General features: G+C 40.1%; 1 protein-coding gene across 4 annotated transcripts in view; it reads left to right on the top strand.

Annotated features, from left to right (window-relative positions):
• pip5kl1 (phosphatidylinositol-4-phosphate 5-kinase-like 1) overlaps nt 1–12,419 on the top strand; it is a 36,650-nt gene extending 24,231 nt beyond the window's left edge. For 3 of the 4 annotated variants that reach the window (XM_028458599.1, XM_028458597.1, XM_028458598.1), the window contains exons 6-10: nt 1,347–1,381; nt 1,471–1,526; nt 4,822–4,934; nt 7,954–8,116; nt 11,095–12,419. In XM_028458599.1, the coding sequence (XP_028314400.1) occupies nt 1,347–1,381; nt 1,471–1,526; nt 4,822–4,934; nt 7,954–8,116; nt 11,095–11,485 (758 nt within the window). In that variant the 3' untranslated portion in view covers nt 11,486–12,419. The remainder of the gene's footprint in view (nt 1–1,346; nt 1,382–1,470; nt 1,527–4,821; nt 4,935–7,953; nt 8,117–11,094) is intronic. The other variant, XM_028458600.1, reaches the window with a different exon arrangement.
• The last annotated feature ends 1,144 nt before the right edge of the window (nt 12,420–13,563 follow it).

The raw sequence follows: 13,563 nt of genomic DNA, 5'->3' as shown, positions 1-13,563 counted from the left end.
CATCACTTTGATACTTTATTTTTACACTTCCCACACGTCACTCGGCTGCGACCCAACACGTGACTTAACACACACACTCTATTGGCTGATCCCAACAACAGCTCTAGGTAACGTTCAATATCAACAACTGTAAAACAATTACAGCACATATGGTACAGACGGATAAACCCATTCATTCTTTCATTCATTCATACACACGCTTTAGTAATGCTGACAGCATCAGCAAGAACAGCAGCAGTCAGCAACACGGTGCCCACGGGCACCAGGTAGCCCGTATAGACGATGTGAGGTGCCCTCAGGAGCTCTAGTTACCAATGAGTTCCATCTAAAGTTTGATTTACTTTCCAGGATTAAAACTCACAAAGATAAATACATATGACAGATGTAGTTACTTAAATAGTGCTGAAAGTTTTAGTATTAAATTACCATCTTTAAATTTTTACAGAAACATTGTGACAAATGTTTTTAAGTGTTGTAGATCTGGTGTATGGTCAGTGGTGTTTTGTATATAATATTATATATATAAGATCAGTTTCAATAAACAAGATTTAATAAAATGTAATGAAAATTATACAATTGCATCAATTAGAAGAAATAAAGTGTTTCATGTTGAAACCTCAACATTCCCTAACTTTTTAAAGTTATGTAGTAAATGTAGTGTTTAAGAAGGTTGGTGACCCCTCTACTACATTGAAACAACGTGCTCTCATCCCAGTGTGTGTGTGATAAATTGAGGAGGACTACCTGAATAGAAACATGACTGTGCTCTAATAAAGTGAAACTGATTAGAGAGCTGTCCGTTTATCATTCCATGGATTAATATTGGATAATCTCACGCTTTTACGCATTAGCAGTGTCAGCAGCTTCCTGCCTGTGTTCTGTAGTTCCTGCTTTTTCTGCAGCAACAGTCTTGTTTTTGGTCTGAAATATGGATTTTAATTATTCGTATTTTTAAAGAATTATTCCACAATTGTGAGGTAAGTGGCTCTACAAGGTTTGTTCGTGATTGGTCTGATGCAGCAATCTCCAGCCCTGTCACAGTACGTGCACATAGCCAGGCTGAAATCACCTGGATTAGTGAACGTGTTTATATGCTGCTTCAAAGGACAGGGGCTCTCTGACAGAGTTTTGGTTAGGTGAAGCCAACGGAGAGATATCAGGATATACTGATCCAGCTTCGTAGTACAGGCCAGATATATTCCTCAGTTAGGATCCATGTGAATGCCAATTGAGTGACGTGGGTGGAGTTGTGTGCACACTCTCCTTTAAACAAAGAAATTACATTTTAGAAACGCTAATCTCCATAAGTCAGGTGTGTTTGTTAATGCCGCCCCTCTTGTTCACAGGTGTCCACAGGATCCTGGTTCCTGGTCGGCTAAAGGTATTTGACGTTAAGTCTCTCACTCAGAGCTCGCTCATGGTGTTTTCTGTCCCTCCTCAGAGCTCACGCTGTCTACTTCATGTCCTTAGAAATACTTTTTGGTGATGCAGAGCGTCTTCTACCCTGATGAGAGGATTAAAAGCAGGTACCGTCTCCACTGTGCCCAAGAAAATCTTTCATGTGCATCAGAGCTGAAAATCCAATTTCAATTTCAATAGACCACATATTTTTCTGATGCTTTAGTGCAGTGGTTCCCAAACTTTTCACAATCTCGTACCCCTTCAGACATTTAACCAGAAGCTATGTACCCCCTACTACTGCACACGATACTGTAATGTCAGATATCATTTTCTATTTCTGTGAAGTCCACATCTCAGGTTTGATCATATATACAACATTGTATATTACAAGGAACTTCATAGATAGTTCCTCCAATCCCGGAGGAACGAAGACCTGAGGCGTCAGTGAGGATGTTGTGATCAAATCTGGAAAAAAAAAACCTTGCCCCTCCCTCCTGATACTCTTGCATGTGACCCCTACACCAAGTCCTCTCCCTCCCACCTCAACCTCCCAGTAACAATGTCCACTCAGACCCTCTCTGCTCAGGAACTGAACACACCACCAGTGAACCTGTCTGGATGATGACGATGAGGCTGATTTTTTCTCATTAGTCTTACTTTTCTGTTTCTTTCTGATAAACTGAGCTCTCCAGATCCAGTGATTTCCTGTGAATACTGTAAGAATCCTCGTGGGCTCTGGTGGCTGTAAAACATTCACTCTCTCCACAGTCCAACAGACTTTGGTCCAGTCCTCCTTCAGAATGCTGTGAAGATGCTCTGTGAGCTGGGACACAGCTGCTGTGACCTCCTGGAAGCAGCTCTGATGACTTGTGTGGATGATGGAGGAGTGTGTGGAGCGCTGACAGCGAGCTGTAGCTGAGGACAAACTGGATGTGATCCTCAGTGGTGGAGATCTGCTGCAGCTCAGCATCTCTCTCCTTCAGCTCACTGATCTCCTGCTCCAGCTTCTCCTGAAGCACTCGGACTGCACTCACTTAAGTCTGCTGCTTGGATCGGACCTCCTTCTTCAGCGCAGAGCTTCTTCTGTGGAGGAGACAGATCAGCTCAGTGATGATCTGCTGGCTGTGCTGCACTGTGTGATCAAGATGGATGCTCTTCAGCTGCTCCTTAAGCAGCTGCAGGTCTTTCTCTCTGTCCTGGATGTTCTTGTTGATGTCAGCTCGACTCTCCTGCAGCTCTTTCCTCTTAGTACTTTATGCTCCGGCTGAAACAGTGTCGTACAGATACACTGCTGATCAGTGTTGCAGAACATCTTCATCACCTCATCATGACGAGAGCAGGTGTTCTCCTGAAGCTTCTAATAACACTAATAATAGTTATTATTAGGCCTTACACCGATCTGATCGGCTATATCAGATCGGCCGATATTTTGCATTTTATGCAATTAATGTGATCGGCTGTAATGTTGTAGTTTGTTGATCACCGTGCGGGGAGGAGGAAGACAGTGTCCCATCTATAGACATGCCCACTCATGAATATGCATAAGTAGGCTGCAAATAAGCCTGTTTGTGTGGAGTTGCTCAGAGAGTGACTTTTCAGAGGCTAAAACTCTGGAAAACAGGAGAGTTTCGGAAAATAAACCTCAAATACTATGTTTTTTAGATTTTTTTGAACAAATGGAGATGGGTGAAAATAGCATGATATGGGACCTTTAAAGTGCTGCTGTGCATTGCAAATAGCCCTAAGGTGCTCTTTAAAAATATTATATGTATTTAAAGTGCCATAGTGCATTGCACATGACCCTAAGGTGCTTTTTTGTAAATTATTATTTAAAGACCTATAGTGCATTGCACATGGCCCACTGGACACTACCTTTGTAGGACAGGACATTTTGACCAAAGGTAGTTTTTTTCTCACAGGAACCTGACAGTCACCCCTGCTTATGGCCCTAGTGGTCATCGAGGCAGTTGTATTTTTAGGTTTCCCTGAGTGGTTGGGAAAGGAGTGATCAAAGCATTTTTTAGTTAATTTTCTTGTGCATAGAATAGCATTATGGTCTGAAAGACCAGTTAATAGGATATACGTTTTAGTAATCCTTTCTGGTTTATTTGTGAAAAGCAAATCTATTTCCTAATTTCTCAATAAATTGTGAGATTAAACTGATCGGTTATTAATTTAAGATTTTTTCCTGTCCTTTTTGTCATCCCTGTTTGTGTTGAAAACTCCTAATAATATGATTTCTTTCTTATGATTGCATGTATTTGGAGTTAATCATAAAAATCATTTTTAGAAGATCGATTACGATAAAGACAAATTACAGTCAGTGACATTTCAGCAGAGAGAGAAATATTTACACCAATGCATTCTAACATGATCTCATTTGGCCATACAATTTGACTACATTGAAACTCATTTTTGTCATATAATAAAACTCCACCTCGTTTCCCTAGATCCCTGTCTTTTCTTTAGGTAACCTAGTTATTGCTGCGTCTGGGGAAACACTATTTAGCCATGTCTCAGACAAGCCAAAAAAATCAAATTAAAAAAAATGAACAAACTTACTCCAAATATACACTAAACAACAGAAAATACACTGAATGTCAACGAAGTACATAAAATAATAGCAAAAACACATAAAAAGCTTTAGAAACATAAAAATGCACCAAATCCAAGTTAAATAATTCATTAAATCAACTCCAAAATACACAAAAAACACTAAAAGAAAGTAATTAAGAACAAGAATACATAGAATGAAAGAAAAATACACACAACAATAAACATAAAAGAGAACAACATAGACACACACAAGAGTTACTTCCTGGTTAGACCCACGCGCACACACACACACACACACTGATCAAATAGAGCAACATATCGGCACATTGGGACTTTTCTTGCACACGTAGCCAAAAAAATTACAGAAGTATTTTCTCCCACTTTTAACAGGTAAGCTTAGCACATAGCTAACATCTTTGAAGAGTTTAAAACTGTTAAAAGACACTCAGCCACCCGTTTAACATGAAGAATACCAGTAAATGTCCATGAAAAAAAAAAAATGTCCATGATGTTTAATCTGTGTCCTTGAGATATCTACATTTCATTTTCAGTTAAAAGCTACAAACTAGTGAGTCACCATCAAGTTTTGCATGACATTAAGCGCAGCCCTGTGATAACATAGATTTGGAGCTTGATATATTTGTCCGTTTGCTGCACTTGGTAGACATTTACTCACCCGTTCTCCAGGAAAAAATGTGTTTTAAATTTGTGATATGTTCCAAAACATGAATGCAAGGGATTTCCGTGTCATATTGGAGCCTGATTTTAAACAGAGGAAAACCGTTACGTTTCAGAATGGTAATTCACCCAAAAATTCACAATAAGATCCAAAACTGAAAGCACTAACTTTTTGTTTGGTTTCAGGTACGACATCAAAGGGTGTGAGGTGGGCCGGTGGACAGATCCAGAAACAGAAGGACAGCACATCATCAAAATACTGAAGGACAACAACTTCAAAGGGCAGCACATTGAGTTAGGTGAGCAGGAAAGTCGCCTTCTGTGTTTGTAACATGCTCTCCAAGCAGTGGTTCACAGGTTGATAACCAACAGAAAACTAAGACCTTGTCCACACGTAGCTGGTATTTTTATAAACATATATCCACCATCCTATGTTTAAAAAAAAGTTACGACCACACATCCACGTTTAAAAAAAAAAAATTCCATCCACACAAAACCGCATAAATGTGCTATCCACAAGTGAATGGAAGTCACTCTCTGTTGTTGACAGCTTAATGCATTGGGGTCCCAGTGCACCGTTATAGCTTTGCACACCAGCCGAACAATGTTTAAGATCCGGTCCATGTGGGAGACCTGTCTGGTGTGAGCCGGCCCTGTCCATACAGCGGGCCACCGTGGAGGGTAGGTGGCGCAGACGGTGTGCGGCCGTGCTCCGTGGGGCCGGTATGGTTCGGTGGCTGTCGCGGGGTGGGTTTCTGGCTGTGCTGCTTGGCACGTCCATGGGGCCCGTACTGCTAGCCCTGCCGCAACAGGGAGCGACCGCGCAGAAAAGTAACCCGCACCAGGACCAGCACAGTCCCCGTGATGTTTGGAAACTTAAAACTTTGGTTGTCAGTGTCAATGCTCAAATGCATAGCCAGCATTTTCCTCAAATCCATAATTTGGTTGGAGTTTTAATAAACCTTCATTTTTATGAAAAAAAATTCTGGTTGCATGTGGATGATAGGGCAAATCGGAGAAAAATATCTCTGTTTTGCAAGATACCCTGTTACGTGTGAACAGGGCCTAAGCCATTACAGACAAAAATGTTTGTTTCAACCAAAAACAAAAAAGGAAAAGAATGTAACGTTTTTTTTACCTCCTTCCTAGATCTTTAATTGAACAGCTCCAAGGAAAGACGAAAAGAGTAATACTATTTTTCAGTTGTATTTATTATAATTAGTCACAAGGAAAGTTTATCAGGCCTGCTGTTTCTGCAAACAGCTCACGCGAAGTTGAATACAATAAGCAAGAGTGTGTCCCAAGAATTGGGATTAAAATATCTATCTTCATTGGCTGGGTGTGCCCTGTACAATGGAAAGGCTGGCGAAAGTGTGTTTTGGCTGATTTATCACCATGATCCAGTCCAGCAGACTGCATCATGACTTTAGGGTTATGTGAACAATGCACAGTGTGTGTTGGAAACCAGCATGTAGCTAAAGCAACAGTGTCAGGGCTTACCAGACAAACATTGAAAAATGCAGAAATAACCTTTTAATCCCCATTTTGACATGATTTAATCATGTCAACCCAAAGACACACAAATATGCAAAGAACTTCATTTCTTCAGGTTATTCTTACAAACAGAGGTAGAACATTATTGATGCAGCTCACATCATATACAGCTCAGTGTACAGTTACCCCTGCTAATTTCTTGAACAACGCTTTCATCAGAGGAGGGACAAATGACACTTCTATCTTCTTCGTGGACAGTGGTTTTACTTTTAGTCCAATCTCATCACGAACCAGCTCTTTTTCCATCTCATCAACCGAATCCAATGATTCACAGTCAGCAGAGACACTCGATGATGTGGATGTAAGAGCAATTTCATGGAAGGGAGGTGGATTCCCCTCAGAGGTGGGGGCTGGATTCAGTTTATTGTCCTGCTCATCCTCTTTGCATCCTGACTCATTTTCCTGTGAACACAGCTGCTCATCCTTCTGCGAAGGCAGCTCTCCCATGGTCTTTTCCTTCCTCGTGGTTTTCTCTACTGATGTTGCATGTTCCCCTTTGTCTTTATCAACACTGATAACAGGTTGGATTTCAGAAATGTCTCTCCTTCCTTATTCAGACACAATCAATCTGCTCTGAAAAGATGTCTGCATTCACAAAAAATATTAAAGTTTTCTATAAAACTTAGAGAATGTTCCACACAAGCAGCAGACAAAAACTTATTCAGAGAATAAATCCTCTCCTTTGCGGATAGGGGGATAAGACTACTGATGTACACTTTAGGCTGTAAATAGCTCACAATTTTCAACAGACAAAGTCCTTTTTCAACACCTAAGACTGATCTTTCCTGACATCATTTATTCAAAAATGAATCTCAACATTCTTCATATTTTGGTATTCTTCCTCCACAATGTGAGAGATCTTGTCTGGTCTGATATCATGTCATTAGGTAAGCAACAGACCTTCACGTTTTTGCTAGAAATCTTCTGTGCATTTTTACAGACACATCACCAGAATCAGAGTGGTAGGTCTTCTTCATCTTCTTCTATTCCTCCATCCTCCCTTACCCTCTGTCAACAAGAAATGCGTTCTTGGTTCTCTTTCAACTTAACAGCTCCAAAACAGAAGTCCTGCTTGTAGGCACCTATTCCACTCTCTCCAAATCTGTCCTTCCTTCCCCTTAGGTTAAGAGTCTGGGTGTCATCCTCGACAGTACACTCTCCTTCCAGTCTCACATCAGTAGGTCCAACAACTCCCTCTGAGCCAGTTGGTAAAGAGCTTGCTTCATCCTCCTCACTGCTTCCAAACAGCTGCATTGTTGTCTCCATAATGTCCAGTTACCTTCTTTGTTTCTAGTCTTTGCACTAGGGTCTCCAGTTCAGTAAGCTTTTGTAGAATGTTGCAATGTTCCATCTTGTCGATCCATCCTGTAAAGTAAAAAAAAATCCACAGTCAGCCAATCCAGGTCAAATTTGTAAGGTATTTCCTACCTTCTTCCCGGATCTTATAATTGAACAGCTCCAAGGACAGATGACAAGAGTAATACTATTTCTCAGTTGTATTTATTCTAATTAGTCACAAGTAAAATTTAGCAGGCCTACTTTTTCTGCAAACAGTTCACACGCAAAGGTAAAAGAGTCCGCAAAAAAAATAGCCAGTTGTGAGAATATTGTGTTCTGATCAGTTATCAATCGTCTCAGTGTGATGACCCTGAGTTGGTTTAAACTGTCCGAACTTCTGTCTCTAATCTAAAAGCACTGTTTTTTTTAAGACGACAGATCTTTACGCTAAGCCATTTATGTACTCGCTCTTCCTTCTTCTATTAGGCGGTGAGAAATCCTGGTTTGAGCGTCAGGTTGAAGTGGACACTGCCTTCCTGCGGAGCCTGAACGTGTTGGACTACAGTCTTCTTCTGGGACATCAGCCGCTGCACCGAGACGAGCAGGACCGCAAACACTCACTGGCCAATCTGGTCATACGCACCAAGAAGTAAGTTCCACAAAGAATGTTTTAGCCAAGGTTTTACACTCAATCTGTAGAAGGTTCATATCTGCAATGAATGACATTTCTGAAACACTCTGTGCAGTGGCTATTGCATATTCCTTCCTAACATATTGTCAGGTCACAGATAAGGAAACTTGGAGATGTTTTCTCTTCCTCTGGAAATACATTTTTGTCTTTGTGTGTTTTTGTTTGTCCTTTTGTCTGTGCAGCGGCCTTTTCATATACCTTTCAACATGCTGTGTATCTTTCCGTGTGAGGATAAAGAATCTTTGTGTTCTATGTATAAAAGACAGTACATGTGCTGTTGTCCTCTGACACAGAGAAGGAACTCCAACCTTGAGACAAGTCCACATGTTTGTGTTAGCATAACACATAGCCACCAGTCCTGCGTTTAGGTTAGCTTAGCATGTAGCCACCAGTCCACATGTTTGTGTTAGCTTAGCACGTAGCCACTAGTTCCCCCTTGAGGTTTGCTTAGTGTAACGGGTGTGCTTAGTCTTTATCAGTTTTTCATTTAAGTTCGATGCACATCCGTTAACCCTTGTCTATACTGCGTTGTGTTCTGTGTTGTGGTGAAATCAAGAAGGACCACGATCAGCTGCTTGTTGGTCTTTTAATACAGGCAGAGTGATGTAGTCTGTACAAATGAACAGAAAAACACATAAGGCTCTGTAACATGTAGTCTCTTCCACACAGTGACAGCAAACAGGCCTCAAGCTCCTCCTCTCAGCTCAGTGTTGCACAGACTGACATTATATATAACTAATACAATCTTCAGTATCACAAAACAGAAATATATTTAAATAAAAATGTGAAAATGAATTTAAAAAATGATACAATCACTAATCGTATAATATAAATCTCTTTCACATGCTTAATGCCACCAGTGTGAACAAAATGAACAGCATACCAGACATTATAATGAACTTAATAAACACTTACCTGTACAAATGAACAGAAAGACACATAAGGCTCTGTAACATGTAGTTTCTTCCACACAGTGACAGCAAACAGGCCTCAAGCTCCTGTTAGCAGATGCACAAAAGAATCTGTAAGCTAACACGTGAAAATGCGCGCCATAAAACTTACAAAAAGTATATTTTCAAAGTTTAAACTCGATTAACACATTAACTACATGTTCATAACCTAAAGACTAACATTTGTACATGGATAAAACGTAAAAACGTAAAAGTCTACATTATAAATCCAAAATAATTGTTCAAAGCTAACGAGAAAATATTAACCTACCTCCTCTCAGCTCAGTGTTGCGCAGACTGAGAGGAGCCTGGGGATGACGGTAGTAGGCCTGAAGCCTCTTAAAGTGACAGTACAGAGATTAACACTTTAGTTTGAAAACAACATTTATACATACTTACTGGCAATAAAAAAAACTCTTAACCATATAAAACCATATTAATCAGGATTTGGTGATATTTCAAACATAAAACAAATATATATTTTCAACCTATTACATTCACCTCTCCTGAAATTCACCAACATCCTGATAATGAAAAATCTCAGGACTGCAAGGATTGCACAATTTGTCTACTACTGACACTAGTATCAGGCACAAATGAAACAAAGGACCTAGTCCGTAAGCATCTAAGAAGACACCTCACTTTCAAGGTTCAGGGAAGAAAGAGGTTGATCAGGTCTCCAAATCCCCTTAGCTTAATGCGACGCCTGATATGCCACACCACATTTGGCATAAAAACTTGTCCTACAGACACATGCACACTGCAATGCTCATAATTCAACTTTATTTGTTTAGTGCAATTTACAACAAAGTCATCTTAATGTGCTTATCAAAATATAAAATTCATAATAAGAAAGAAAAAACCCAACAAGATCCACATGAACAAGCATTTAGCCATCTAACAAAATCAACATCGTAAAACACGCTGTTCCGAGTTGTTGTTGTTGTCATTTTCTCCATGTTTCTGTGTTTCCAACACAAACAACGGATGTGCTGCCGTGTCATGAGATATATCTTGTTGGGAGAGTATGGAGGCTATATTAAATAATTTCTTGTCTTGTCTTGTTGGGTTTTTTCTTTATGAATTTTATATTGTGATAAGCGCATTGAGAGGACTTTGTTGTACATTGCGCTACACAAATAAAGTTGAATTTAATTGAATTAACACTTGCCAGCAGAAACATATGAAATTGTCATTGGTGTTGACATTAGTGGTCTCGATTTGGAACGCCCTGCCGACTCTACCCTAGGCTCACGGCACGTCACTGGTGACTGTCAGGTGCCTGTGAGAAAAACTACCTTTGGTCAAAACGTCCTGTCCTACAAAGGCAGTGTCCAGTGGAACAGTTAACCAACCACTTTTAAAAGTAATTTAAAGGAGTGGCTGCTCAGATCAACCCAGACTTGTGATCACAATTGATTTAAACTAATATTTTTATAATGCACCCTAGGGCTTTGTGCAAGGCACTATCTATATATAAGAAGCACCTTTGGGCCATGTCCAATGCATTATAGCACTTTAAATAAGTAATTTTATTTTTTAGAAGATAATTAAACTCAATAATGTAGATTTACAATAACTTAAATCCATATGTCATTTTTTTCTGGATCTGTATGCACTCTTTTAACTGACCAACTGTGTGCACCGTGTGCAAGTGAACTGCTTTTCTTTCCCTTGTCCTTTTCTTTGCCATCCAGCATCCTGTCCTGTTTTATGATCCCTATGTTCCTTGTCCTGTATGTAATCCTTTTGTATATTGTTTTTTGTCTATCCTTGTTTTACTGTTAAGAGCATGTCCAGGGACAACAGATGGAAATTAGCCTATGGCTATAATCTGACATATTTACTTTTGATGAAGGTTCATTGATATAAACTGTCCCAAAGGTTAGCTTAGCATTTAGCGAACATTCCCACGTGTTAGGTTAGCTAAGCTCATAGCGGCGCCGGCTGAGCAGGGTCAAAGAGTAACGTGTGTGTCTTCTGCAGATCTTTGCACTTTGATGAACACGAGTCTGGTGTTCCTCTGCTGAAGCCTCCAACAGACTGCAATGACGGCTCGACTCGTCCTCAGCCGTCCTCAGAAGAAATCCCTCTGCAGGAGATCCGACACCCGGTCCGCTCCGACTCAGAGCTCAGAGACTTCCATGAGCACCACCGACGACTGCTGCCAGACGCCAAGAACGCAGTGCACGTGATCGACGGGCCTCAGCTGCGCTACTTTGTGGGTATCATCGACATTTTCACCGTGTACGGCTGCAGGAAGAGACTGGAAAACCTATGGAAGCGCCTCCGGTACCCGGGCCGGGCCTTCTCTACTGTCAGCCCCAACAAGTACTGTCAGAGGTTCTGTAGGTGGATCCAGGAACACACGGAGTGATGCTCAGACAGACCACAGTTCACTGTGCTTCCAAACCAACCAACCAAAGGCCGACAACCTTCAACACTCGTTCAAGTCACAACTGACGGATACATTTTAGACGCTTCATGTCTGTATCTGACATTTAACTCTGAAAGATGGAGACAGTTCTGTTTCTTTAGTTTAGTGCCACTACTAGTGTTGGGAAGTCCAATACAACAGCATTTTGTTAAAAAAAAATTAGTTCCTTTTAATATTAAGGTGATGAGGGGTTGATAAAAAACTGTTTAAGATGTAACCAAAAATACTTAATCTAAAAGTACTTATTATTTATGCTCCACTTTGCTGTTTTTACAAACACGACACCTCATAAAGAAAAAACATTATTTTATTATTCTTTTACTTTCGGTTTTGGCAGCTGATGATGTCACTGTGTAAACTGGATTAAAGAGCAGCACTTATTACTTCTTTAAGTTATTAAAACAAACGGTACTTTTTATTTGTGGACACTAGCTACTTTTTACACTTAAGGTTGCTTTGCAAATCTGGAGTGTTCAATAAATGAAAGATGTCATTGGTTCTCTCTCTCAAGTCTCCACCTTGGCATGAATATAATATTTATTAAATGTGATTTTTAGATAAATGTATTAATTGCTACATATTTTTCATTACATAGAGATACACTTATACATTTATATCTGTATATTCATTAACATAAGCTCTGTGTACACTACACGGTACAACCTGGACACATCGTCAGTGAAGGACCTCCTGCCATCATCAGAGGGGTATTCCATAAAGGAGGGTTACCAAACTCTGTCTATCCATAAACAAACAACATACCCCGCGATGGGAAACTCTGGGTATCGGATTCCATTACAGCTGGTATGAAGTGGGTCAATCAACCCTGAGTATGTAAACCTTGGGTTACTGATGTGCACGCACGGCACAAAAAGCCATCATCAATGGATCAGAGATTTATTCGAGCTGCCATGGTAACCACCCCGGAATAGAGTGATTTATTCACCCTAATGGGTGAAATAAGTCAGTGTTTGAGGAATATGAGCCTGTTCTAAAGGTGCGTTCAGTCTTCAGTGACTATAGTGGCTTAAATCACCTGTAATTAGTCACACTTTTTGGTCACTTCATCACCTTATTGCTTCAGTGCCGTGACGAGCGGTGAATAATATGAATAAAATGTGTCGGAGGAGACGTGTCAGCAGCATAGGATGACTACATAGAGAGTCCTCCTGTTACACTGGATATAAAGACAGTGGCTGCTGCTTGATATTGCATCATTTGTATTGATTTTTAATGCAATATTGTCGCCTCGACGTCCTAAAAAAACACTGAAGGGGGACGTGAACCTGCAACCCAGCACTTTCAAAAGCAGCGTCACAACTCACTGCACCATCATGTCTTCAAAGACCTGTGATCTACAGATTTTACTGTATAACAATATAAACAACAATTGAGCCTTAAAAGTGGATTCATTTAAATTATCATCTCATTTATATTATCCACAGGTTTGTATTTAGAGAACTTTACTACAGACGTCAGTAGATGTTTTAATACAGATCAACCTCTCAGTCTGTTTCACTTAATGATCTACATCTACATCTACAATGTTATAATGAAAACTACCATTTGCACACAACATTAGTAATGATGTGAGCACGTCTGTGGTGTGTGATGTTACTAATGTGTTTCAGAGAAAAGTAGTTAAGGTTCATTAAAGTGTTCACAAACGGTGTTCAGGTGGGCGGAGCCAGGTAGAAACCCAGGGTTTCTTTGATAAAACCTGACAGCGAGGTTTGGTTCACGGACAATGTTGCCATGGTAACATACTCAGAGAAGAACATACCCCGCGTTTAGGAATGGGATACTCAGAGTTTCCATCATTTGAGCCTGAACATAACCTGCTTTATGGAATACCCCTTAAGCTTAAGCTGCAGATGCACTTTCATGAAACCATGTCATCATTATTAAAGAAGTCATTTAGAGATGCTTTAAAACACTCAATAAAGATCTACAAAAGGAAAAATAAGTCTAAGACTATTATTATTATTATTATTATTATTATTGTGTCCAGTAGGGGG

The sequence above is a fragment of the Gouania willdenowi genome, chromosome 9, assembly GCF_900634775.1.
Source record: "Gouania willdenowi chromosome 9, fGouWil2.1, whole genome shotgun sequence".
Taxonomy (NCBI): Eukaryota; Metazoa; Chordata; class Actinopteri; order Blenniiformes; family Gobiesocidae; genus Gouania; species Gouania willdenowi.
The sequence above is the reverse complement of the archived record's forward strand: the minus strand, read 5'-3'. Positions and strand labels throughout refer to the sequence as shown.